Here is a 25870-nt window from a genome sequence, read left to right as displayed (position 1 = left end):
TTAACACCCAATTCCACGGCTCACTTTTAGAAGAAAAGCTCTTTTGTTCCAATTCCAGGGGCTGAAAAGGGCAATGAAGGGCTGAAAATGCTCTTCCCAGAGAAAGAAGAAGTATCAGGGATCGTATTCCTGATATTCCTGGGGTTTGAAGACGTAGGGAAGTCACTTAAATGCAGAGCTGGGTCTCTTCCTGCCAAGTAATTTTGTCATCAATATAGGAAATTCCAGTGAAAAGCAGCAGTTGTATGAGCATCTTCAATACTAAACTCCTTCCACATTTTAGGATAATTATTTGGGAAGAATCCTGGAATGGTTTGGGTTGGAAGGGACCTTAAAGCCCATCCAGTTCCATCCCTTGTCATGGCCAGGGACACCTTCCACCAGACCAGGTTGCTCCAAGCCCTGTCCAACCTGGCCTTGGACACTTCCAGGGACATAAAAGGAACGTTCCATACTTGGAACAAGGAAGGAAATCCAGTAGGATCAGATTAATAAAGAAATAAACAGAAAATTGACTCTGCCCATCTTCACTCAAGACCAACACTCCAAAAAGTGAAATGAAATAAATGCTGAGGCTTTCCTCCCCTCATTTCAAACCCTTTCATGCTGGATTTGAGAGTTTTTCAGGCATTTCCAGCTACATGCAGCGCAGGGGCTGGGAATCTCCATTTTCAACTGAAGTGGCAGCAGCCAAGCCTGGGCAGGAATAAAGAGGAGCGGGGAACGCTCAACCCATTTGCCAGGCAGCTCACAGAGGACATTGCAGCAACACAGAGCTCAGAGCCCCTCGCGTGCCCTCCAAGAGCCTGAAGACAACCTGGGGCTGGAAGAGGCAAATCCTCAAGCCCTGGGTGCCCCCATCCCTCTTTGGGGCTGGGGATGCTCCACTGGGAAGGCAGCTCAGGAAGGACTGGGACACACCAGGAGGGTTTCCACATCTGCTCCCACAGCCCAGGCACATCCAGCAGCTCCCACTCCCTCCAAACCCCGGCTTGGGGGGCACCCCAATCCTTGGGCACCCCTGGAAAGCCACCAGGCACCACATTCCCTGCTCTGCTCCCTCCAGTTTGGCAGGTCCCACATATCCATGCTCCACTACACAGCCCAAAATCTGCTTTGCTAGGGGGTTTAGGTTGGAGGTTTTTTTGGTTGTTTTTTTTTTGGTTTTTTTTTGTTTTGTTTTTTTTTAATACTATGTTTAAAGTTGTATATTGTTCCAAAGTTTCCTTGTTTCATGTCATTGTTTGTTACTGTGCTTGAAAGTTGGCACATATTTGTTCAATTAAAGATTTATTTGCACTATTTGTTGAATAAAGATTATTCTTGCTAAAAGCTAAATAAAGTTTCATAAAAACTCACACATCCCATAAACAAAATACAATGTCCTTTCCAAAAAAGCGTTGCACAAAACATTTCAAAATCACTCAATTCATTAGACAATAAATCCACACACAAAATAACCAGGCCTTGCCAGAATACATCATAAAATCTCATTACAACACTTTCAGGCCGGGGCTTCAAAGCAGGAACACAAAGGCTCCACCAACCCCTCAGCCTTGAAAAATCGCTGGCGGCGTGGCCGGAGTGAGTCCCTGGCACTTCCCAAAAGCTTTGGCACCTCCAGCAGCACCCTTGGGTGCCAATTCCCTGCCCCCCGGCCACTCTGGGTGGCTCCCAGCCAGCGGGGCCGTTGTGGTCAGAGTGGGGATCCCGGGCATCACATCCCAGCTCTCCCAAACCACGGGAGCAGATGGAGAGCAAGGCGTCCCAAATCAGCACCACACGAGCCCCTCTCGGCACGACAGCAACAGGAGGAGTTTCCAAACCCATGGATCCATCCAGATCCCAGCACAATGAGCAGGCTGGGCATGTGACAGCTGTGAGGTGAGAAATAAGTCCTTGAAGTCTGAGCTGAGGTTTGGAGCAGAAAGTGATGTTACAACACACTCAGGGAATCCCAGCCATGGAAAAGCATCCCTGGACTCAGAAACGCTTCCGAAGGAAAATGGCACCACAATGGTTTGGTTGGACCTGGCCAAATGCCAACACTGACCATGGCAAAGGCACCAGCAGCACCAGGCTTTGTCACCCCGAGGGCATCTCAGCCTGGCACACAAGAGGACAGTGGCACTGCCACCTGCTCATCACCAAAATTAGCATCACGGAATATCCTGAGTTGGAAGGGACCCCCATGGATGATCAGTCCTGCTCCTGGCCCTGCACAGACACCCCAACTGTCCCACCCTGTGCATCCCTGGGAGCATTGTCCAAACCCTCCTGGAGCTCTGGCAGCCTTGGGGCTGTGACCATTCCCTGGGGAGCCCGTTCAGTGCCAAAACACCCTCTGGGGAAAGAAACTTTTCCTAAAATTCAGCCTAAAGCAGTTTCAGGTAAACCTTCTCTGCCCCCAGAACAGAGCTGTGGCACCACACACGATCCCTGACCCTGAGCAATCCCAGTCTGTGAAAAGCTGTGAAAAACTGGCATTTTCATTTACAACTCCACAACCCCTTGACTCTTCCCTCAACCAGAATCTGGAAGGTGGAGGAGATTTGGGGTTCCTTTCCCTGGGTTTAAGCACCAAGGGCTCCCAGAGAGCGATGGCCATGCACTGGCTGCGCTCCCTCCGGCACAAATCCCAAACTTTACGGATGCACTTACCCACTCCCCTCTGAGCAACAGCTGTCCATGTGGATTTGGTTAGTTGGGAGCAGCTACTCCACAGCAGCACTGGAAGGAGCCCCCTGTGCCCAGGAGCCCACAGCAAGTCACAAAACAAAGGGACGATGGAGCATGAAGGTGATGGCAGTGCCCCAGCCTGGCCTGGCCAGGTGTGACAGAGCACCCAGGCTCTGCTGAGCAAGGGAAACTCTGGAATAACACTAGGAAGAACCTGCTGAGAGAGGGATGAGGCTGTGGAATTGCTTTCCAAGAAAAATGGAAGCAGAGCTGGCTCTGCTGCCTGAACAGCGCTGGGGAAATCAAGGAAAGGAGCAGAAAAGGGGGTGGAATGAGATGATCACTAAGGCCCCTTTTGACCCAAACCATTCCCTGGCTCCACAATAACAGAGACCACAGCACAGATGTCCCAGCTCCTGAAAACCCAGGACACGTTTTCCACCTGGGAAAGCTCCTTGACTTCATTAAAATCAGCTGCTAAAGCTCAGGACACAGGAGGAAGGATGGGGACAAAGACCCTTGAAATGGGTCTTGGTGAGAAGATCCGAGGTACACAAAGGTTCACAGGGTTAAAACTCTGCTTTTTCCTGCCTCTTCAAGCACATAATCACTTGCTTTAGTTGCTAGAGAGCCTCCCTCCCAGTTCTTGGGGAATATATTGTCTCAGCAGGCAGAGGGGGATGAACTCATCGTGGTTTCCCAATCCTGACCAGGGGCTCTGTGAGCTACTGGCAATACATATAATAAGTTATTATGCAAATAAAAACTGGACCCAGCCAAGGGAAATATGCTGGCTCTTCAAGTCCCATCTGCATCCCAGCAAGGATCTCAATGAACTTTAAAATCCTTATTGTCACCACAATGGGCAATATTATATTCTAGTTTGGATCTGTTCCTTTGGAGCATTAGCTCTCATTTGGAGATATTTTTAGATTTTTCTATCCCACTCCTCATTATGAAACACTGAGCTGCAGATTGATTTATTTCTTAAAAGCAAGTTGCTGTTTTCCCAATAACAGATTTAACAAATTTGTTCCACCTGTTCAGCTATGCTTCCAATGTCTTTTTTGTGGTTTCATTGAAGTTTTTTTTAATCCAAACCTCAAAGCCTCTAAACTCAGCATTAAAAGACAAGCTCAGCATCATCACTACCACTCACAATTCAAATGCTGCTCCAAATTACTGCAAGCTTTCATTTGTAAGTCGATACAGACACCAAGATTATGGAGCTTAATGGCTGTGGGCACAAACACACACTCTTCCAAAGGCATTCTCCTACTGGAAATCCTGCCTTGCTGGAGCAGGGACTCGCTGCCTCATCCCCTCCATCCTCCTCCCTCACCCCAGCTGACCCCAGCCCCCAATAGCAAACAGAGCTACTGAAACAGAAATTAAATCATCCCATATATTAAATAATCCTATATTCACCAGAGCGCCTCCAGCCCAGCGTTTTCCATCATTTTATGCAAGAAGCTGTGGTTGCCCCATCTCTGGAAAGGTCCAAGGCCAGGCTGGAGTAACCTGGGATAGTGGAAGGTGTTCCTGCCCATGGGAAGGGGGTGGTCCCGTCTTGACCCACCCCACTGCTTCTTAGAACAATTCATTTGCTTGAACAACCTCATTTTGTGCAGCCTTAATTCACAACTGACGGTGTGAGAAGTCTCAAAAGAATAATTTTTAGCTTTCCCAAACCATTCCTTGGCAAATATTTCAGGAGCAGCATTTCAGGGCAGCAATTTCCTGGTGAGTGATGGGAGTGCACAGGTGTGCACAAGAGCTGGCCAAAAATTCTGCTTTATTTATGTGCAAATGGTTCTGTTGTGGAGATTTCAGAGGGAAAGCAGAAAACAAGGATCCTGCATGAATAACCCAAGTTCTTCCAATCTGAGCATGTCAGCACTGAGCAATGATAGTAGAAGCCTGAGAAAAATCATGGAATCACTGAGGCTGGAAAAGCTCTCTGAGATCAGAGTTCAATCACTCCCCCAGCACTGCCAAGGCCACGATGGACCATGTCCCCAAGTGCCACATCCAGCTACAGGGATGGGGACTCCACCACTCCTGTGCCAGGGCTGGACAACCCTTTCCATGCAAGGTGTCCCTTAAGGCCTCTTGGCCAACAAAGCCCAACCCTGCTGTCAGCCCAACCCAGCAATCAGCACCTCCTGAGGAGCCTGACAGGTTCCTCTTCCCCATGGACACCAACCCTGGCAGATCTTGGTGGAAAAGCCCACCAGGGGCCCAAACTCAGCCCAGCCCAACGAGCAGCTCCTGATCTCCAAGACGAGCGGCACAATTCACTGGATGTAAAGATAAATTGAGCGACTCCTCATCCTCCTGCAGCTCCAGCTGCCACACACATCTCCACTGGCTCCCAGTCAACAGAACTCCCTAAATCACTCACCCTGTGGGGTGAAGCCCTGGCTACACCAAGCCCTGCTGAACCAACCAACCCTAAAAGCCACCACAACAGAAGCTGCCGGGGACACAGGACCAACAGGGCATCACAGAGAACATGGCCAATCTCTTCCATCTCTAAACCGCCATAAATTTTCCCCAGAGAAGTTCAAGATCTTCAAACCCAGAGAAGTGGCCTTAAAAAAAACCCCAAACATCCAAGCAATCGCCCTGGGTTTTGTTCCATCTCAGGCGCCCGTCAGGCTGACACGTCCCCCGACACGAGAGCCCCGGGGCCAAAAGGGACACGGGGACATCCAGCTCAGCCACGGCTCCTCCTGCTCTCAGACCTCTCCCTGGAGCACAATTCCCTCCACAACCAACCTCTTTATCAGCAGGAACATTTCAGTCGGGTCCCTTTCGGGGTAAGACCAAAAGTAAAATCCAGGGAAGGCGGATTTCTGGAGCAGCAATAATTCCAGCTCTGTTCTGGGGACGTCAGGCATATTTCATGGGAAGATGTCAGCTCCTCACATTTAATGCTGACACTGTCATTTGCCCTTCAGCGAGAAGAAAGGCATGTAAGCAACACAAACCAAACTGAAATTTCCCCATTGCAAAGCATTCCTGCCAGGAATCACAATCCCAGTGTCATGTTTCTTATGCCCTTCCTTCCACAATAGCCCTCCAAGGCCACACTTCCAAAGCTTTATTGCTCAGAATTCCTCATGCCAGAGTTCACAGAGCATCCTAGACACCCTCTGGACCAGTTTCAGGCCAGTGCCTTTCTATATCAAAGTGAAATCAAAGGGAGCAGCTGGATCAGGACCAACTTTACAACTTTATTCCCAATTTTTCATGTCAAAGTCCCCCTGTTTCTCACAAATGCAGTTTTGCTTTACTCTCCAAACACACACAACCAGGACAGAGGGATTGGTGGATGAACACATGACACAACACCCTCACAGAAACATTTATTGCCATTTAATTCCCCTTTAGTAATAGTTCAGACCAATTCCCAGCAGAAGGGGAAGCCCAGCTGGGCTGAGATGACTTTTGGGGTCTCAGGAAGGGCTGCCCCTTCCAAAGCCAATTTTTACTGCCCAGCCCAAATGTTCTCCTTTAGTTGTTTCTAAGAAGTTTCCACTTCTTCACCAGCCTCTAAAAGCCTCACAGAAGTTAGAAGTTAAAACCCTTCCAATCCCAGGGTTTTTAAAACTCTGATTCAGGCACTATCTCACCACATTTGGCCTCGCTCCAATTAACCCCTAAATGCCAAGAAGTCAAACAAAAAGCAAAAATCATTTGTTATCTCCAAACTGCATCTGCTGACAAACCCTGCAGTGGGGTTTTTGTTGCTATTGTTCTCCAGGTTTGGGCTTTTTGAGCACTTCATGATAAGAAAATTGTTCGGTAAATATGTCAGGAGCCCTTCCCTGTCAGCCGTCACCGCCTCGGGGTGTGATTGCTGTTCACAGACATCAAAATTTTTGCTATTTGCCAGATTTCAGAAAGCAAACTTGGATCCCCTGGGAGATACCTGGCCCTGCTCATGTGCACCAACAGCAGGAATTTTTAACTCCTTCAGCACCTGATCCAGTTTGAAGCCACACGGGATCCTCACAGGGATCTGACTGAAGGGTAGCTGCCCCAAACACCCCATGAACCCTTTTAGCAGGATCATCATTTATAAATTGGGGTTTCTGCACCTTCAGAGATGGGGAAAAAAAGAATTTTGAGTCAGAAGAACCCAATAGAGAAGCCCATGGTCAGTGAGTAGGGGGTACACCAGCCCAGGGATCCCTGGGGGTCTTCTCCTGAACCCATCTGCACAAAACCAGGCTCAGAAAGCCTCTTTTAGGAACAAGTTCTTTAATGTTTCAGCCAAAATCTCCCTGGGTCCAACATTTAGGTACCAGAGAAGAAGAATTTGAGTTAATCACAACTTAATGTGACCCTCAGCCCTTCACCTCAGCAACGGGATTGCAGAGGGACCCCACAGCCCTCGTGTGAGGTGCTGCTGTCTGGAGTGGGGCGAGGATGGAGGGAAGGGGCTGAAAGCATCACTGAGAACCCCAAATGCCATATCACTTCCCAAGAGCCCAGTTATTCCAGAAAGCAGGAGAAAAGCTGCCCGGCAGCGTAGGGAGGAAAGAGTTGACAGCTCCTTGCTGCATCCAGCGTCATTTTCCTTGGCAAACCCAGGCTGTTGTTGGAAACGCGCGCCAGACGCCGGGATCGGAGCTGAGCCGGCAGGAGCAGCGCTTGGGATTTAACACTTGAAGACCTCAACTTCCCAGAGCTCCTCCTGCAGCTCCATCCCAGCCAGGACACAGACACAGCACATCTGGAATTGTCCAAGCCCTGCAGCCACACAGGGGAGTGTGAACGACCTGCCCAGCACCTGTGCTCGAAGTCAAATCCTGCTTTTATTCAGAATGTGCTGGCTCCCAGCATCCCGGGCAGTGGCACAGAGATTCTCCTGCCTCTCTGCTGCTGAGCCCAAAATAAGAACCAGCCCCTGGGGACACAGGGGAGATGCATTGGACCAAGCCTGGAGTGCTGGATTCCATGCAGGGGATGCAGGGATCACGCCAGGCAGCATTCCTGCAGGTGCTGAGCGTGCAGGCTCTCCCATCTCCTAAGCAAAATCCACCCTGTCAGCAAAAGTTTGAGTTTTTCTCTTGGTTTTAGCATCTCACCAGACACAGGGCCAAGCTCAGCTGAGCCAGGATTAGTGCTGAGCTCCCAAGGCTCAGCTGAAGCCTTCAGTTCAAGGACTTGTCCTGCACACATTCCCTTTCCAGAGAATGAAGAACAGAATGGTTTGGGTGGGAAGGGACCTTAAAGCCCATCCCATTCCACCCCCTTCCATGGGCAGGGACATCTTCCACTATCCCAGGCTGCTGCAAGCCCTGTCCAACCTGGCCTTGGGCACTTCCAGGGATGGAACTGCCACAGAATCTGTGCCAGGGCCTCACCTCCCTCACAGGGAAGAATTCCTTCCCAATATCCAATCTAAAACAACCCTCTTAGTTTAAAGCCATCACCCCCCTTGTCCTTTCACCATCAAGTCCTGCACAGTCCAGGAATCTCTGCAGGAGCCGTGTTCTGAGCCAAAACAGCTCCTGTCAACAACAGGAGAAAACCCCAAGTTGGCAATAAAGATATTGCTCAAAAGAAGACCTAATATTCCTTTAAAATGGACAATTACCAGCTTTAAACTTTGCCTTCCTGCCCCTCTAGAAAAAAAGAAATCCCCTTTTGACCTTAGAAGTCTGCCAGAATTTACTCCGAGGGCACGTGGAGGTAATTCCTGATGGGCTTCCCTCACCTTTGGATGGGATTTCCCCTCTTCCCAGCAAGAGTTAACACCCCAGACAGACAGAGCAAGCACCAACAAGCCCATCCACAGCCCCAAGGCAGCCAGCTACTCATTGAGTTCATTATCACCCAAAAGATACAAACAGCTGCAGTAGAAAACCCAACTATTCTCTTCATCCTGCTCTCCTGCTCTGGAAATGCACCTCCATCAGCTGCACATCCAGCAATTCCTCGTCTGATCCCATTTTTCTGTCAGAGGTTATGTTTTATGGGAAAACATAAGAATTCAAGTTTTCCAGGCAGAGCCTTCCTGCAGCCCCAGGAACAGCAGCAACTGCAGTAAAAAATTAAAATAAACCCCTGATTTTTCAATCTGAGCTGTTCCATCCTCTTGGGCTGGCAATAGTTCCAGCTGTCAGTTTTAAATGCCTTATCCTATTTTCCCATCCCATGGGAAAATTAGAATAAAGTGCTGGTTAAGGGAACCAGTAGCCCAGCAACTTGTTTGCAAAGTTGAAGGAAATAATTGCTCTGAAATGATTTCCTGGATTAATTTCACTGAGCCTGGCACATGGGGAAAACTGGAAGGATCACAAAGGTCTGTTTAGGCCATTTAGTGCCTGCCCCACATCCCCCTGGGAAACCTGGGGAAAGCTGCTGCCACCTCATGGATCAGCAAATATAAGGATGAATTCAAATATTTAGTTATTATTAGAAAATATAAATATTATTATTATCAAATAAGAATGAGATGAAAATATTTGAATTTATTTTTTTTTTCTGGACTGGGCACTCCGATCTTCTCAACTCTCAGGGAAGGAATGCCAGAATTATCCAGTTAAAGCAAGAATTGGAAAAGGGAGAAGAGACAACTGGGAAGATACCCCGAGAAGCTGTGGCTGCCCCATCCCTGGAAGTGCCCAAGAGCAGGCTGGAGCAATCTGGGACAGTGGAATGGAATGGGATGAGCTTTAAGGTCCCTTCCCACCCAAACCACGCTGGGATTCTGGGATTGAGCAGCACAGTGGGGTCTGTCTGACACAGCATCTCCCCAACCCTCCCACCTGCAGATAATTCACAACCACAGAGCCCGTACCTGCTCCCAGGTGGATTTGACTTCCAGCCCAGCTCAGGGAACACCTTCCCCGTCTCCCCCCTCCCGGTGCTTTGTGCCTCGGGAGAGGCTGAAAGCCCAGAGGTGACAGGAATTGCAAAGAGGGATTAAAGGACAAAGGCAGCACTCAGGGACAGCACCCCGCTGGCCTGGCACGGGATTTAACCCTGCTGTCACACAGCGATGGGATTTAACCCCTGGGGCACCGGCACTGCCCAGGAGGAGCCAGGAGGGCTCTGAGCTCCCAAGGGCCGCGCAAGAGGCAGCTCTGGCAGGAGGCAACTCTTCCCCAGGCCTCTCCTCCTCCCTCCTGGGAGTGTCCGGCAGCTTCCAGCCATCGTGGCCACTGTCCTGCCACACCACGCAGTGATCACAGCCCCACACAGCACAAACAACCCCTGCCCTGTCCTCCAGGGCACACAACAGCCGCTGCCACAAAGCCACCGAGCCAGCGGCTCCCACCATGGCAACGCCACCGAACGTGGACCCTCCCCATGGACATGGACCCTCACACCATGGGACACAGGCCCTCCCCATGGACATGGACCCTCACACCATGGCACACAGGCCCTCCCCATGGACATGGACCCTCACACCATGGACATGGACCCTCGACATGGACCCTCACACCATGGGACACAGGCCCTCCCCATGGACATGGACCCTCACACCACAGAACCCAGACCCTCCCCATGGACATGGACCCTCACACCACAGAACCCAGACCCTCCCCATGGACATGGACCCTCACACCACAGAACCCAGACCCTCCCTGTGGACATGGACCCTCACACCACAGAACCCAGACCCTCCCCATGGACACGGACCTTCACATCATGGGACACAGACCCTCCCCACACCACACAAACCCTCCTCAAGGACACAGACCCTCACAGCAAGGACACAAACCCTCACCACACGATGCCACCTCGTGTCACGCACTACCCACAGCTGCAAAGCCACACAAATCAACCCCACGCCACGCAGTGAACCCCGATCCTGATGGGATCCTTCCAATTCAGCAGATTTCGGGATTCCACTGCAAGAGCCACCCCCAAGGAGAGCATCTCAGCTCCATCCCCAGAGCTGAGGTGCAGCCAGGCAGGAGGATGCTGGCAATTCCATTTGGAAGGTGTTATAGGGCTGGCACCACATCAATAGGGTCCTGCATTATTAGGAGTTTGCACTTATAACAGCGTTTCATTTGGGCTTAGGGAAAGAGCTCGTTTCCATCCACACCCATCTGGGAGTGATTATTCCTGCTGTAGTAGCATCCAGGCCCGACTGGCATCGGCACCATTAGCACACAAACCCAGAGTTTAACGAGAGCTCACTTACCACTGAAACCGCCCCATAAAGGCACTTAGCCACGGTAAAACTGCAGCCAAATCTCCCACTAAACCACGGTAAAACTGCAGCCAAATCTCCCACTAAACCACGGTAAAATCACATCAAACCTCCCAGTGATTCCATGCTTGTGCACAATGGATCCTGACAGATCACAACTCTTCAGGGACACACTTCCCACTTACTGACTGCACGGAGTTTACTCAGTGCCCCACATCCCCCAAACCCCTCACAGACCCGTACCTTCTGCAGCCAGACACCTCTAAAAATAACATCCTCCCCAAGTGTTGAAAGATATTAAAATATAAAGCCATTAACATATAATAAGACTGGAATGAGAGCTCCGCATGCTCTGAAACTCTCAGGGTTTGGCTTCCAGTCAAGAAAAATATATTGGATTAGTCTGAGAGCAAAATTAGGCTGGTGTGCAGTTTAATTAGCATTACAAGACACTACATGTGTATGGGAGAGCAAGGAAGATTTATGTTATTATGTGGTAAGAAAAATAATGTTAAAAGGTTAAAATAATATGGGGTTGATACAGCACTATTTACTCTGGGGTTAAGGGGAAGATAACTTTGGAATGTCACTGAAAGTTGTTAAAAACCCAAGTTGAAGGATTTGCCAGGGAGCTCATCAAAAAATTGTGGAAAAACCCTGCAATTTGGTCACAGGTCAGTCAAACACTTACTCTGGCAACAATATTCTCCATCAAGGAACTCAATAAATGCTGATAAAACGTCCAGATCCTCACACAAAGTCACAGTTTTTCTCCTTCATGGAATGAGCAGAAAATAGAAGATGAAACCCCAGCTCAGCCATGGAGGAGGCCAGGGGGGGACAGAAGGAAAGGAACCTTTGCAGCCCCATAAGTCTGGGAATAAGGACTTTGGGAAGGTTCTGATGGAGTTGAAGGTGTCCCTGCCTGCGGCAGAGAGATTGGACTCGATGGCCTTGAGAGGTCCCTTCCACCCCAAAGCCTTCTGTGAGCCCACAATTCCCAAGGACCAGCCAGGCTGTTCCCACACAGCCAAAGGTTTCTCCTCACACAGGAATTCACCCCACAGCCCTCGGGAAGAGCTCACACTGTATTTAATTTCCCAAAGGATGCAACACATCCCACAGCCACTGCCACGCTCCTGCCACCCTGCAGCATCTCAACAGGAGGAGTTCTGGATTCAGGCCAGATTTTGCATGGAATATTCATAGGCACAGCAGCAGGAATAATACAAGAATTTGAGTTGTGAATGAAGGTAACCAGAGCCTGACATCTGCCACGGAGCTCTGCAGGCTCCTCTTATTGACCTCTGAGAGCTTCTTCCAGCTGCAACCAGGACCACAAAGTGGAATCTGAGGGAAAACCCACTGTGAGGGCACATCCCTAATCACCCTCTTCCCTCTGCACACACCCAGCCTTTCCCCGGGCTCAGAGCCATGAAATCCCAACACACAGGCCCTGAGCAGGGATTTAAAGGTCTGAGCCCACAGGACCCGTGCTGAGGTTGCTTCCAGAGGAAGCTGGAGAAGCATTCCCAACAGGAGCTCTGCTCAAAGCTTTCAGCACGTTGGGCAGGTTTCAGCTGGGATGCAGGAGCCAGACACGGGGATGAAAATGCATGGATGAGCTACAGGTATGCTCAGGGTGGGAGAAGCCTCTGGAGCGGCTTCCACACCTTTAGAGCCTTTGTGCCAGCCACACCAAGAGCTGCCTCTTACTCTGGAGCCAGAATTAACAAAAAAAGGGAAAAAAACCTGCAATTTCACACCGGTGAGGGAAAAGAAAGGAAGATATTCCTCCCTGTGAGGGTGGGGAGGCTGTGGCACAGGTGCCCAGAGAAGCTGTGGCTGCCCCTGGATCTCTGGAAGTGTCCAAGGCCAGCTTGGACAGGGCTTGGAGCAGCCTGGGCTAGTGGAAGGTGTCCCTGCCTGTCACAGGGGGTGGAATGAGATGAGCATGAAGGTCCCTTCCAACCCAAAGTAGGCAACGCCAAGGATCAGGAATACCGATGTGGGCACTGCTCCAAAGCAGGAACATCCCTTGTTAAAAAGGTGAGAAGTGGAGACTGAGATCAGACACCTTGGCACCTGGAAGGTGAAATGCCAGTAAGCAAAATGCTGCTCAGCACATTTTTTTGGATGACTCAGCACCTCCCTTCCCTCCCCCCACCAGCTGCAAGCACCTCCACAGTTAGTTCAACAAAACTGATGGCTTTTGATCCCATTCCCAGGCTTTGGCAGTTTTTATCCCCATTTTGGGACACTCTCAGGGCATACATGTCACCAGCATTGGCCAAAAAACAAGTTTTGGCAGAAATGTAGCAGGACATTGATTTGGTTGGAGGAAAAGCATGGGAATGATGCTCTGTGCAGCTCAGATATTGCAAGGATGACTTTTTGACAGGAAAATACAATTTAATTTAGGCACAAAATCCTCTAAAGGGAGACAGTGCCCTGATGTGGATCTCCAGGAGCAGAGCCCGCCTGACAGAATCCCTCTCCCATCCCACAGCACACCCATCCAGAGGGAACATTTGGATTTTATACCACCAGCCAAGGCTGCACCACTCCCCAAAGCCTCTCTCACACCTCCGAGCCACTGAAGAGTCAATGAATTAAAGCAGCTCTAACAAACTCCTCATCTCGCAGCCAACGCGGTGATGCAACACCCGGCGGGTTCTGGGACAAAGATGTGGAACTACAATGCCTCAACCTCTGCCATGAAAATCTGCCCTTCTATCCCAAATGAGTTACATATTTGGATACCCTGTGAGATAGGGAAGCGGGGCGTTATCGAGCTGCCAAATCTCACTCCTGTCATGAGGTCATTTCTGGCACGCGGCCAGGTGAGGTTTCAGCCAAAATCTCAGCGCTGACCATCGCTCCCCGTCCTTCCCCCCACGCTCCTCTTCCTCCTGCCTCAGGTCAGGAAGGGAGGGGGGAAATAAAATAATTTAAAAATAAAGAAAAAAGGGTCAGGAAGGGGGGGTGTCTTTTGGGTTTAAATCAGTTTGTACAATCACAACACACACAGCACTCAGCCTCTCCGCTGAGGACACCTCAGCAGCTGAAGGACATTTGAGGGCTCACAGCTCTGCGGTCATTGGTCCCCCCCAAATGAACTCTGACCATGGTCTTGAGGAGAGAAATGTCATTGATCACTACTCTTGAATAAATTATTTAGTAATTTCAGCCCAATTTATGCAAGCATCACATGGATGGGATCACACTGAGCTTATCAGCAGCACAGCTTAGAAGGGCTGCTGGGAGCCCCACACGTACCCCAAAGGTGGACAATAACTTTCTAAATAAAGCTGTTTGCAAACCCCTCATTTCACTGCTTTAATCACTGAAGGGATGCACTCACAGCACCCCAGGACACCCAAAGTGCTTGTTTTTATCTGCAAGGCAGAAAAATCAGTGAGAAAGGGTGAGCAGCACCACTACAAATCCCATTAATCGCACATTGTCACAGCAGCCAGAGCAGCTCGGGACGCTCAGCCTTCCTTCCCCATGTCCCTACTACCAGCAACCTTTCTCTCCAACCCAACTGCTTCAATGTGCCCCAAAGAATATTTCATCTCAAGCCTGACAGGCCAGATGTAGAATAAAGAAATAAATAATTAGCGTTACCTTATCTGGAGTCCGTCAGCTGCAGCGAGCGACGTTCGGAGCTCCGTCCGCATCCAGAGACAAATTATCTAACGCTGTAATTTATGAATGCCTCAAGTATTTGCCCTGGTATTTCATTATACGCTCGCTGGAAAGAAGAGCTCGAAAGACTAAACAGATCCAGCACGATAACACGAAAGGCACTCCAGCCGCGCGCTATTCCAAGGCAACCCAGGAATCCCAGCACGACATCAAACCGCTCCGGCTCGCTCTGTGTTGACACTGCTCGAGGGGCAGCGAGGGCAGAGCGATGACCCGGGAGCTCGGCTTCCCTCCGGTTCAACGCTGGACTTGGATTTATCATGGGAAGCTGCGGGATCCGGGCAGCGAAGGAAGCGCAAGCCCGGCTTTCCCGGGGGCAGCCGAGGCCGGCGCGGCGGAACGGCTCCCGCTGCCAAGTGGGAGGAAGAGTTCCAAACTCGCCGCTTTATCAAAGCTATTTTTGTCCTTCCCCCCACACACTGATAACCAGCAGGGCGAGGACCGCCGGGGTGCCGAGGCAGGGCTTGGCATCTCCCCCGAAACCCCGCTGAGACTCCGCGGCAAAGCCACCCGGCACCTTGGGGGAGCGGGCCATCCGCTCGGGAGGCTCGGAGGGGAGGAAACTCCTTCCTCCAGCTTATCCTGCTCGCAGCGAGGTTTCGTGCCTGGAAAAAATGAGCTAAGTTTGCGAGCAGAGGCCCCAGCTCCGCTCCGGCTCTCCCAGAGGCTCTCGGGACAGGCGACCCCCGCAAGGGCTGGGGACACCGGCGGGGACAACCGGGAGGCTGCTGCCCACCTGTCCTGCACAGGCTGAGCAGCTGCCGCGGGGGAACACCGAGGCATCACCCAAAAGACGATGCACCTGGGCTGGGGCAGAAGCGGAATCACGAACACAGCGCAGGAGGAGCGAGGGGAGCGAGCCGAGGCCGTGCGGGACCGGGACCCAGCGCGCACGGCGGGTGCGGGGCCGAGCCGTGCGGGGCTCCCCGGCAGCAGCACCCCGCGCCCCGGGGGACCCCGCAAGGGCCGGGGCAGAGCCGCCGCCCCCGGCCAAGGTTGCGCTATCGGCACACACGGCGGGTCCGTCGCGACAAGGAGACGGCGAGCAGCAGGTGGAACGCAGGCGGCCCCGCAGCCCGTCACCCCCAGCCCAGACGAGCTCCCCCCGCACTTCACCCCCGCACCGCGAGTTCGGGGCTTTTCCCCACTTTTCCCACCAAACTCCCCCGAGGGGCCGTTCCGAAGCGCCCCGGGGCGCGGCACCCGAGCGCGGGGATGGAGCCGGGGGATGGCCCCGAGCAGCGCGGAGCCCCCGCGGTCCCCCCGCCCCCGGCCGGACCCACCTGCTGGCGCCGCTCCGCGCCCTCGGCCGCGCGCTGTGGGCGGCCCCCGGCCGGGGCTCCGGGCGCTGCCGCCGTCCCGTCCCGGCGCGGCGGGGCCGCGGGCTGCGGGCCGCGGTCGCGGCGGAGCTCGGAGCGCAGCTCCAGGTAACAGCCCAGCGTCAGGACGTGCAGCGCCAGCGACAGCGCGAAGAAGCCGAGGAAGAGCCGCCAGCTGCCGCCGCCGCCGCCGCCGCAGGCGCAGCCGCGGGGAGCCGGCGCCGCCGCCCTGCGCTCCGCGCCCATGGTGCGCTCGGGCGGAGCGGCGCGGAGCGGCCCCAGCGCTGCTGCTCCCGGGGCGCGCCGGGCACCGCGGGCTGCGCGGCCGGGCCGCCAGCGCCCCGCCAGGGGGCGGGGCCGAGCCCGGGGGGCGGGGCCGGGCCGCCGGCGGGGCGGGGCGCGGCGGGGAGGGGCGGGGCTAGGCTGGGGCAGCACCGCCTCAGCGTCCGGCCGGGGGGCGGGGCCTGGGCAGGGAAGGGGCGGAGCCTGGGCAGCAGCGGCGACGCTGTGGGGTGGGGTTATGCAAATTAGAGGGCGGGGTCAGATCGGGCTGGAGCCGCGCCCCGCTGCGAGCCCGATCCCGATCCCGATCCCGATCCTTTATCCCTGTCCCTGTGCCTGTCCCGGGACGGACACGCGCGGTGATGGCTGGGCCCGTGCCCAGCGCGGTTCAGGAGGGCCCAGTCCCGATCCCGATCCCGATCCAAGTCCCGGTCCCGGCCGACATTCCCATCCCGATCCCAATCCCGGTATGGATGGGCCCGATCCCGGCCCCGGTGACCGCAGTCCCGGCAGTCGTTGTCTCCGCAGCCGGCGGAGGATTCCTGGGAGCAGGCACCAAACGCCAGCGATCCCCGGGCAGGGGCAGCGTTGTCACCGCTCTGCCGGGGGACATGGCCGAGCACCGGGTGCCCAGGGGTGTGTGAGTGTTTCGAGACAGCTGTCGCTGCTTTCTCCAGCTTTTTAAAGGTTGATTGCCACTGCTGGAGACTAATGGAAGCTGGGAAACAGCCTGGGAAAAAGTGAACCAGGGAGAGGAGCAGATTTGGAGAGGGAAGCGTGGAATCAAATCACACCTGGTTTGGTTTGGAAGGACCTTAAAGCTCATCGAAAGGAGTTGGCAAAGCCTGTGCTGGTTCTATTTCCAATCAGGGGTTTTAATTGATAACGAGAGGGATAATGAGATGATTAAGGTGCTGTGTGATGCTCACAGGCTGCCAGGAAATTTGAATTGAGAAATTAGAGATGCTCTGAACAAACCCGAGAGGTGGCCTGAAGAGAATAGGATGTGATTTGGAAAAGTAAAAGGAAAAGAGGGATTAAATACGAGGTGTTAATGGCCGCAGAGGAGGTGGCACTGCAGAGGAGGATTCACAGCTGGTTTTGGAGGATCACACGATGCAGAGCGGGTCAGCAGTGCTGGGAGATGTCAGAGCCAGCCCCAGATCTCCAGGAAGGGCCAGCACCAAGGGCTGTCACCAGCACACCCCTGCCATGGGTCCTGCTGAGCCCCCCTGGGTGGGCTCCGAGAGCTGGGTGGTCCCGGGCCAGGTCTGTGCTCCCAGACCTGGGGGCAGGGTGAGTTTCCCACGAGGCTGTCCCTTCCATGAGAAACCCTTCCAAGTCCTGGAACACATCGTCTGAGAATTTGTGGGGTCTTCATGCCCCAGATCACAGCCAGAAAGAATCCCATGGTGGCCTTGTCCTGCCTTTGGGGAGGAGGACGACCTTTTCCAGCCCTTCCTGGCCTTGTTTTCCTGCAGTAGGTTTTTTTTTTTTTTTCCTATAAGTCCTGTGTCACAGACATGAAATTCCATGAGAGTCTCTGTTTTCATGTAAGGAAGAAATGTTTCCCTAATATCTGGGAAGAGCAAAACTGGAAGCATCAAGCACTGCCAACCCCAACAACGGAGGAGCAAAAAGCAAATAAACACAAATGAACCCTCTGTTCAAACCCCTGCAATTATTTTAGGAACATTTACAATTATTTGAGTGCTTAGTGTTGTTACTGGTTTTCATAGAATCACAGAATATCCTGAGTTAGAAGGGACCCGCAGGGATCATCAAGACCAACTCCTGGACCACCAGAATCCTGGTTTTCAAGATGAAAATCCCAACCCCAATCCTACATGGACCTACCCACACTTGCAGCAGCCTCATCCCATTTTCCAGAGTCATTTAGGTTACTTTGAAGGTGAATTTTAGAGGTCAGGTCAGCCTGGGGCTGGGTCAGAGGGAAAGGTGTGAGCTCTCCATTCCTGCCTTGATCTCATCAGGGATTTAGGCCAAATCCTCAGACTGAGGGATTTCTGCCTCTTAGATCTGACCAGCATCCCACTAAATAAAAAGGAATCCCATGTGATGATGGAATTAATACATAATTAGTAAATGGGATCCTCACAACGACCGGTTGAACCCACAGCCCATGGTTCCAGTTTCTCCAGGATTTTCTTTTAATTCCTCTTGTTCTGAGCATTCCCTCCTCTTCCTCTGCCATCCCTGAAGAACTTCATTACATGGATGAAGAACCTCATTCATGGTTTTTGCTTAAAGTTTAAGCTAAGGTTTGTTTGTTTAAGGTTTAAGTTGTTTTTTGAATCCTGCCTGTGCTCCAACTCCTGGTCCAGGAGAAGCAGGAGCCAGAGGGTGGGGAAGATGCAGAAGGGACAGGGATCCCTGATGTTCTGGATGGGAAAATAAAGAGCAGTTGAGAGGGTCCTGGGGAGGGTGGGCAGAGGCTGCAGAGGAGGAGAACACACAGAGGACATGTCTGGAATGACTTTTTCTCTTGATTCCCAAACTTGCTGGGTTTTTTCCAGCATTGCCTTCCCGTCCCAGCAGGATTTAACCACAGGTGGGAGGAAGCTGCTGTAGCTCGGGAGATCTCCCTTCCCTTTGGAATGGGCACAGCTCTGCACAGCACAGGTGGCAGGTCTGAGTGCCCCTCTCCAAGTGAATTCCACAGATCAGGGAATCTTTGAGTGATGTAAAGCAGCTTTGAGCCCATTTCCCATTTACATTTTGGCAGCAGCTGCAATTCCTGCAGCGGCTGCAGAGTCAGTTTAACATGTGTGACCTAAAAGCTTTGGAATTCCTGACTTTCTTTTGAGGAAAGCCATCCATTGCTCTCTCAGTGATGTTCTCAACAACATGAGTACAATAAAGTCTCCTAAAACCTGAAATCCTGGCACTCCAACTGCACATCCACAGGCATTTACAGGCCCTTAGGAAGGAGAATCCTGATTTTATGGAGCCTCCATCCAGCACTGCAGTCTCAATTCCTTTCCTCAGTGAGATCTAAGATGTTCCATTACAATCTGCTTTGCTTAGGGCTGTTTTTTTCAGTAACTGTGAGCTCTGTCCATGCAGGAAAGGTAACTGCATCCAACTGCTTCCATAGGGGCAGGGATTGAGCAATATTTTCATCTTAGTACATCTTGCTTTTCTAAGGAATCACATTCATGGCTTTTTTTCCTAGCTCTGCCAGGGACTCTTCCAAGATTTTCCCCTCTCAGGACATCACAGTGTCTCTGATCATTCGTCTCTCCCTCTCATCTTCCTCCATGAATTCTCACAATGAACACTAAGTTGCTCAGAGAAGCTGTGGCTGCCCCATCCCTGCAGGTGCCCAAGGCCAGGATGGAGGGAGCTTGGAGCAGCCTGGGCTAGAGGAAGGTGTCCCTGCCCACGGCAGGCGGTGGGATGGGCTTTTTACAACAACAAGAAAAAAGCTGTGTTGACTCTTGCTGGGCTTATTTTCACATTTCCCCCTGCACTGCTGACTTTTAAGGAGCAGCAGCACATTGACACCTCATTTTCCTGCCTGGATCAGGCTTTGCTCTGTTTTGAAGGAAGATGAGGCCTGGCAGCCCCACGATTCCATCCCGGAGCACGCGGGAGGAGGTTTGGCCAAGGAGGCCGAGTTCAGCCTAAACACAACTTCTTGCAGAGGGGGTGAGGAAGATGCTGCTCTTGGTTCTGTTGTATGTTTATTTATATGTTATTTGGTGATAATGAGAACCAAATGTTCGGGATCTATTCAGTTCTTAAACTTTTATAGACTCATTGTCTTGATTTTCAACTGTGCAGCCGTCTCCGAGCCCCTGCCTCCCCCGGAATCGTGGCAGTGCCGTCGGTGACCAGGCTCAGCTGTGCTCTTACTCATCCTGGCTGGAACAATGATATTCCACACCACGTTCTTCAACCTCCCCGGTGCCTCCTGGCCCCCTCATCCCGACCCCTCGGCTCCCACATCCCGGGTCAGCGCCGGAGCCGGCCAAGGCATTGTCCTGGGGGTGCCACTTTTGGGCTGTGCTGGTGCCAGGGAAAGAGGATACGATCTGTGCCTCGAGGAGCAGACGTGATACATGAAAGATGCTCTGCCAGAGAGCCCAGAGCCCGCTCTGCCCCTCGGATTGCTCACCAAAAGGCAGGGAAAAGGAGGAGAAGGGAAAGGAGGGAGCTGCACCCTAAAGCTGAGCCTGACCAGGGACCATGGGGAGGGGGCTGCTCTCCCTGCCCCTTGGCAAGGATTTTTCCAGCCTTCCTGGTGCCACGGTCTTGTTGGGTCCTAGGGTGGACTCAATGATCTCTGAGGTCTTTTCCAACATCGTGGATTCTGTGATTTTCCAGGGGCACAGCTCTGGATTTGGGGCTCCTTGGGGAAAAGGTTCCACCCCACAGAGCCACACCCTGTCCAGGTGGGAAACTCCTCAAGCAGAGCCCTCCCCACCTAAACAATGACTGCTCTCACAGCACAAGGGTTTGCAGCAGCTTTGCCACACCCTGAGAGCCCCTTCCAATGCCTAAAGGGGCTCCAGGAGAGCTGGAAAGGGGCTTTGGGCAAGGGATGGAGTGACAGGACACAGGAACAGCTTCCCACTGACAGAAGTACCATGTTGTGGGCATAGGAAACTGGAACCTCAGTGCCACCACTGGTGTCCTCTCCAGGCAGGGGGAATTCTGACAGGAGAGCTCCTGGAAATCCCCTGCCCCAGGTTTGTGGCCCACGTGCCCATTTCAGCCTCTTTGGCTTTTGCTTCTTTCTCTTTAGAGATGTAAATTCCTTGGATAATAATTTCAGCCTAAAGATGCCATTTCTGCATTAAGAGAGACAAATGTAAAGCGACTAAAACCCTTTGCAGATGGAGCAGGGCCACAGCTCCAGCCCCAGTATAGAATCCCAGGATGGTTTGGGTGGGAAGGGACCTTAAAACTCATCCTATCCCAGCCCCTTTCACGGGCAAGGACACCTTCCACTAGCCCAGGGTGCTCCAAGCCCTGTCCAAGCTGGCCTTGGGCACTTCCAGGGATGGGGCAGCCACAGCTTCTCTGGGCAACCTGTGCCAGGGGAGAAATTCTTCCCAAAATTATATCTAACTCTGCCCTCTGTCAGGTTGAAACCATTACCCGTTTTCATGCCACTCCAGACCATTTTCCAAAGCTCAGTTCTGGCCTAAACTCAAACTTTCAAGCATTTTGGGTAAGGCAGGGTGACTCCAGCATTAAGAACTGAAGCCCTGGCTTTAAAAAGGGTAAATCCAAGGAATTCATATCAAAGCAGGAACAGTCATAAGGAGAACATATGGAAGTGTCTTGTTCTGCTCACAGTGATTGGAAACTGCATGCCCAGGCCCTGATCCAGCTACAGGACCCCACATCCGGGGCTTAGTTTCCAGGTGACCTGGGATTTCAGCGATTTCCAGCCTTGGGATTGTTAATGTGAGATGACAGCAATAACCAGGGAAGGAAAACCCCACGTGTTTGTTCTTCCCAGCATGCCAGCACTTGTGGATTTAAGCAAGGAGAAAGATCACAAGGCTCAGACAGAATATCCTCCAGAACACAGCCCTAAAGCAGCAATTTCCTCTGCAGAGCCCGTGTGAGATCAAGGCAGGATAAAGCACTCCATGTGAGCCTGGATGAGGGGATTTGGGAAGGGGCAGGAGCCATTTGTTGGGGATGGAATAGTAAAGATTAAATTGGGTGTTACAGAGGGACCTTTCCAGAGGGAACAGCTCCAGCTCCGAGTGCCATTTGCCTTCACCTCTCTTCCATGAGAAGACTCCTGGCTTTGGGAATGCAGCATTCCTAAGCTAAACCTGCTGATAGGAACATGTGCATTTCATCTCAGAATGAATAAAAAAAAATGATTGAAAAATAGCAAACCCTCTAATTTTGGTGAGGAACAATTCCCGGGCGATTGGAGGCAACGCGCTCTCGGATGGAAGGGCCGATTCCTCTGGATCAATGGGATGGAAACATCTGCTTTATCTCACCGAGATCTGAAGAGGTAAGAGCTGACAGTTCTTTGTGGGAATCTTTGCTATCTCATTGTATATCTAAATTACATTAATTGACGTCCAACGTCGATGTTTCGGGTAATTCTCGTGGATCTCACAACCTTCTGTTTCAAATTCACAGTCTTCCACCACTCAAACTATTATTATTTTTACCAGTCCCAAGGGTGTGCTGGAGTCTCTTTGGTACAAATTAGAAAGGCTTTTATGAAAAACTCACAGTTTATGGAACAGAGGTTCCCGTTGGCTTCCTGACCCCGAGGTAGTGACAGCTCCCACCGGAGCCTCACCCACAGCAGGGGTTTTAGCACCGTTCCCAACGCGGCTTGGGAGCTGACATGGAGTGAGGAACAGCAGTAATTTCCCCCAGGAGGGACAAAAAAGCCTAATGTTGACAAGTTTATGAGCACAAACATGTCAGGGGATCTCCTGGCAGCGAGGATTTGCTCCAAGCCTGTGCTGGGCTTACCTGGGGCTGGTTGTTCACCTGGGCTGGGCTCTGAGCCCAGAGAAGGGATTTGAGGGAGACAGAACCCATTCTGCAAGGAACAAGAGTGGGGTAGAAATGACCCAAAGATCCCAACCCAAATAATTCTAATAAAAAAACCCCAAACTCAACGAGTTTTGGAGACAAGATCAAGCAACACAGCTGAGGGAGAGAAGAGAGTGGTAGGACGATGCTGAGGCTAGAGGAAGAAGAGTCACAGAATCCCAGGATTTCCTGAGCTGGAAAGGACCCACAGGATCATCCAGTCCAAGCCCTGCACAGACACCCCAACAATCCCACCCTGTGCCCGGGAGGTTGTCCAAACTCAGCTCTGGCAGCCTTGGGGCTGTGCCCATTCCCAGGGGAGCCTTTCCAGTGCCCAGCACTCTCTGGGGGAAGAACCTTTCCCTAAAATCCAGCCTGAACCTGCCCTGACACAGCTCCAGCCATTCTTTGGGTCCTGCCCCTGGTCACAGAGAGCAGAAATCTGAGCTGAATGCGAGCCCTTGGAAAGATGACACTGAGTGTGAAGGGTAAGCAAGAAACCAGAGGGAGGTGGAGGCAGCAAACCCAATCCTCTTGCCCATCAATTCACTGCAATTAAAGTTGAATTAATAAAGACACAGATTTTTCAGTGGGGAAAATACAACAGTGAAACCTTGATGTTCCTCAGGTACCAAAACAGATCCAAGGCCATGATCCAAAGGAGAAACCAGGAAAAGCAGAACAAGGGAGAAAGAAATCACCCATCAAAACCCATCTGGCTCACAGCATCCATGGAAATCCATACAAACCCACCTTCCACAGCCCCTCCAGGCTGTGTTGGGGCAAAGGGGGCTGGAATGAAAAATTAATTGTAAGCTGTTACTTAACACAGATTTTGAGACAAAAAGAAGAGAACAAAGGAGTCCTTCAGGCAAAAAATGTGGAAAATGACAATCATTAATAACATCAACTCCTCACTCCAGGATTTTCATCTGTTGGCTGAGGTGGCATCACATTGTCAAGTCACAAAAGCCATAAACACACCCAAAAAAACCTGATTGATGCCAGAAAAATAAATGCAGAACTCACCAACATCAGGAGCTCCAGTTGGAATGTATCCAGAATGTCCAGACTTGGAAAGGCCTAAAATCATCCTGGAGTTTCCTGGTAGGTAGAAAACACCCTGAAACTACGTTCCTGAGAGGAGGAACCCTCTCTTCAGAATTCTTAATCTACCATGGTCAAATGTTGGTGTGAAAAACAAGGATCTCAAGCATATTTTTAGAAGCCTGTTTCTGGATTTCCATGAATCCCAAGTTCTCCTCTGCTCAGGGAGGATGGAGAAGCTGCAGGAGGTCTGAAATTGTTCAGAAATACACATTTGAAAATGGCCCATTTCCTTTTTTGATAACCCAGAAAGCAGGAGCTGGTGTGCCATCTATTAAACTATAAATAAAGACATAAAAGAAGAATTCCTAATCCACATCCAGAAGGGCTGAGGTTCAAAACCCAGACCCCACCCAGGACTTCAGCATCTGGAGTGTCCCATCTCACACCTCAAAACATTCCCAGGCCTGGACTTTGATTTGGGTCTGCAGCCCTTTGTGTTGTTTTCTCGGGGGTGCAGCATTTTCCAGGCTCTTTCCAGCAGAATTCTTTCCATGCTGCCCATCACAATTTTTATGGAGTCACGAGGCAAATTTACAGCTGAGAAACTTCTCCCTGGCCCCACGCTGCCTCCCAGCTTTGATGTGCACAGCCCTATAGCCATGAAAATTCACATCCTCTTAACTCAAATCCCTGCTAATCAAATCCTTGGGAATCAGCACGTTCCTGGGTGGATTTGCAGCTGCTGCAGCATTTTGGGCACCACGTGGCCACCAAAACCCTTCCCTGGGAGCTCAGGAGTGGCATCACTGCTCCCCAAGCACCCAGGAGAATGAGAGATAGCAGCAGGATTGCCAGGACACATCTTGCAAGCAGCATCCCCAAAGGAAAAGCTCCCAAACACCCTCCCAAAAAGGCTGATGCTGCAACCCAGTGCTGGTCACCAGCCCAGGACCCTTTTATGCAGTCCCTAAAGCCCAGCTGGGGCCCAGAGCTCTCTAACTGGGGCAGTTTAAGGCACACCCAGGAGGAATCACTCTGGAACTGGGAATCACATGGGCTGCAGCAGGACAACATGAAGCTCCCTGGGGACAGCCTCCAGTGGGTGCTTTCCTGTCTGGGGGGACAAACATCTCTTCTATCCTCTCTGGGCAGCCTGTGGCAGCTCCTCACCCTTACAGCCAGGAATTCCTTCCCCATATCCCATCTAGCCCTGCCCTCTGGCAGTGGAAGCCATTCCCTGTGTCCTGTCCCTCCATCCCTTGCCCCCAGTCCCTCTCCAGCTCTCCTGGAGCCCCTTTAGGCCCTGGGAGGGGCTCTGGGGTCTCCCTGGAGCCTTCTCCTCTGTAGGTGAGCACCCCCAGCTCTTCCAGCTGCTCCCTTGGAGCAGCTCCATGGCCTTCTCCAGACTTGCTCCAGCAGTTCCAGGTCCTTCTGATTTTGGGGTTCCAGAGTTTGAGGCAGCTCTGCAGGTGTGGTCTCACCTGAGCAGGGCAGAGAGACAGAACCCCCCCTTCCTGCTGCCCACAGTGGGGAAGTGCAGGGCCCTCATTATCACCCCAGCCCCTCTCACTGTGCCCCACCAGCCCCCTAAACGCCCCCTCCTGCACCCCCAACTCTCTGCCTTGCTTCTCCAGCACAGCTGGTGCCTCCCCCATTTGCCTCCTGCACAAATCTGGTTTTTTTTTAAACATTTATTTCCATCCCCATCCAATTTCTTCCTCTTTTCCTGGTTTTCTTTCCCAACAGAGGGTTTCCAGCTCGGGATGGGGATGGCCACAGTGTAACTCCAGAGCTTTATGCTGTGGCCTTTCCCAGCCTGGCACGCAGCGCTCAATTTGGAGTGCGGTGTCCTTGCTCTGTTCCATGCCGAGCTCTGTTGTCCAGAGGAATTAATTCCAGATTATGTGTGGGTGTGGACTTCAGCTGGGCAAAATTTGGATACCCTGGTTGAGTCATTATTGTCTGATGAATCTCTTGGTGACAGCCTTCGCCCCTATTGTTCTGAGGTGAGCCCCGTGGCAAGAAATGTGAAAGCAAGAAACAAAAGAATATAAAGAAAGGTTACGAAATCAAATTCAGTTAAGGCAGGGTTATTGTC

At 51.9% G+C, this 25870-nt stretch overlaps 1 protein-coding gene across 2 annotated transcripts in view; it reads right to left on the bottom strand.

The window, feature by feature from the left end:
- EDA (ectodysplasin A) overlaps positions 1-16137 on the bottom strand; it is a 61158-nt gene extending 45021 nt beyond the window's left edge. For both annotated transcript variants that reach the window (XM_053990614.1, XM_053990615.1), the window contains exon 1: positions 15856-16137. In XM_053990614.1, coding sequence (XP_053846589.1) covers positions 15856-16137 — 282 coding nt within the window. The remainder of the gene's footprint in view (positions 1-15855) is intronic.
- Between the last annotated feature and the right edge of the window lie 9733 nt (positions 16138-25870).

Source organism: Vidua macroura, chromosome 14 (genome assembly GCF_024509145.1).
Source record: "Vidua macroura isolate BioBank_ID:100142 chromosome 14, ASM2450914v1, whole genome shotgun sequence".
NCBI lineage: Eukaryota > Metazoa > Chordata > Aves > Passeriformes > Viduidae > Vidua > Vidua macroura.
This window is presented reverse-complemented; position numbering and strand designations above follow the sequence as displayed.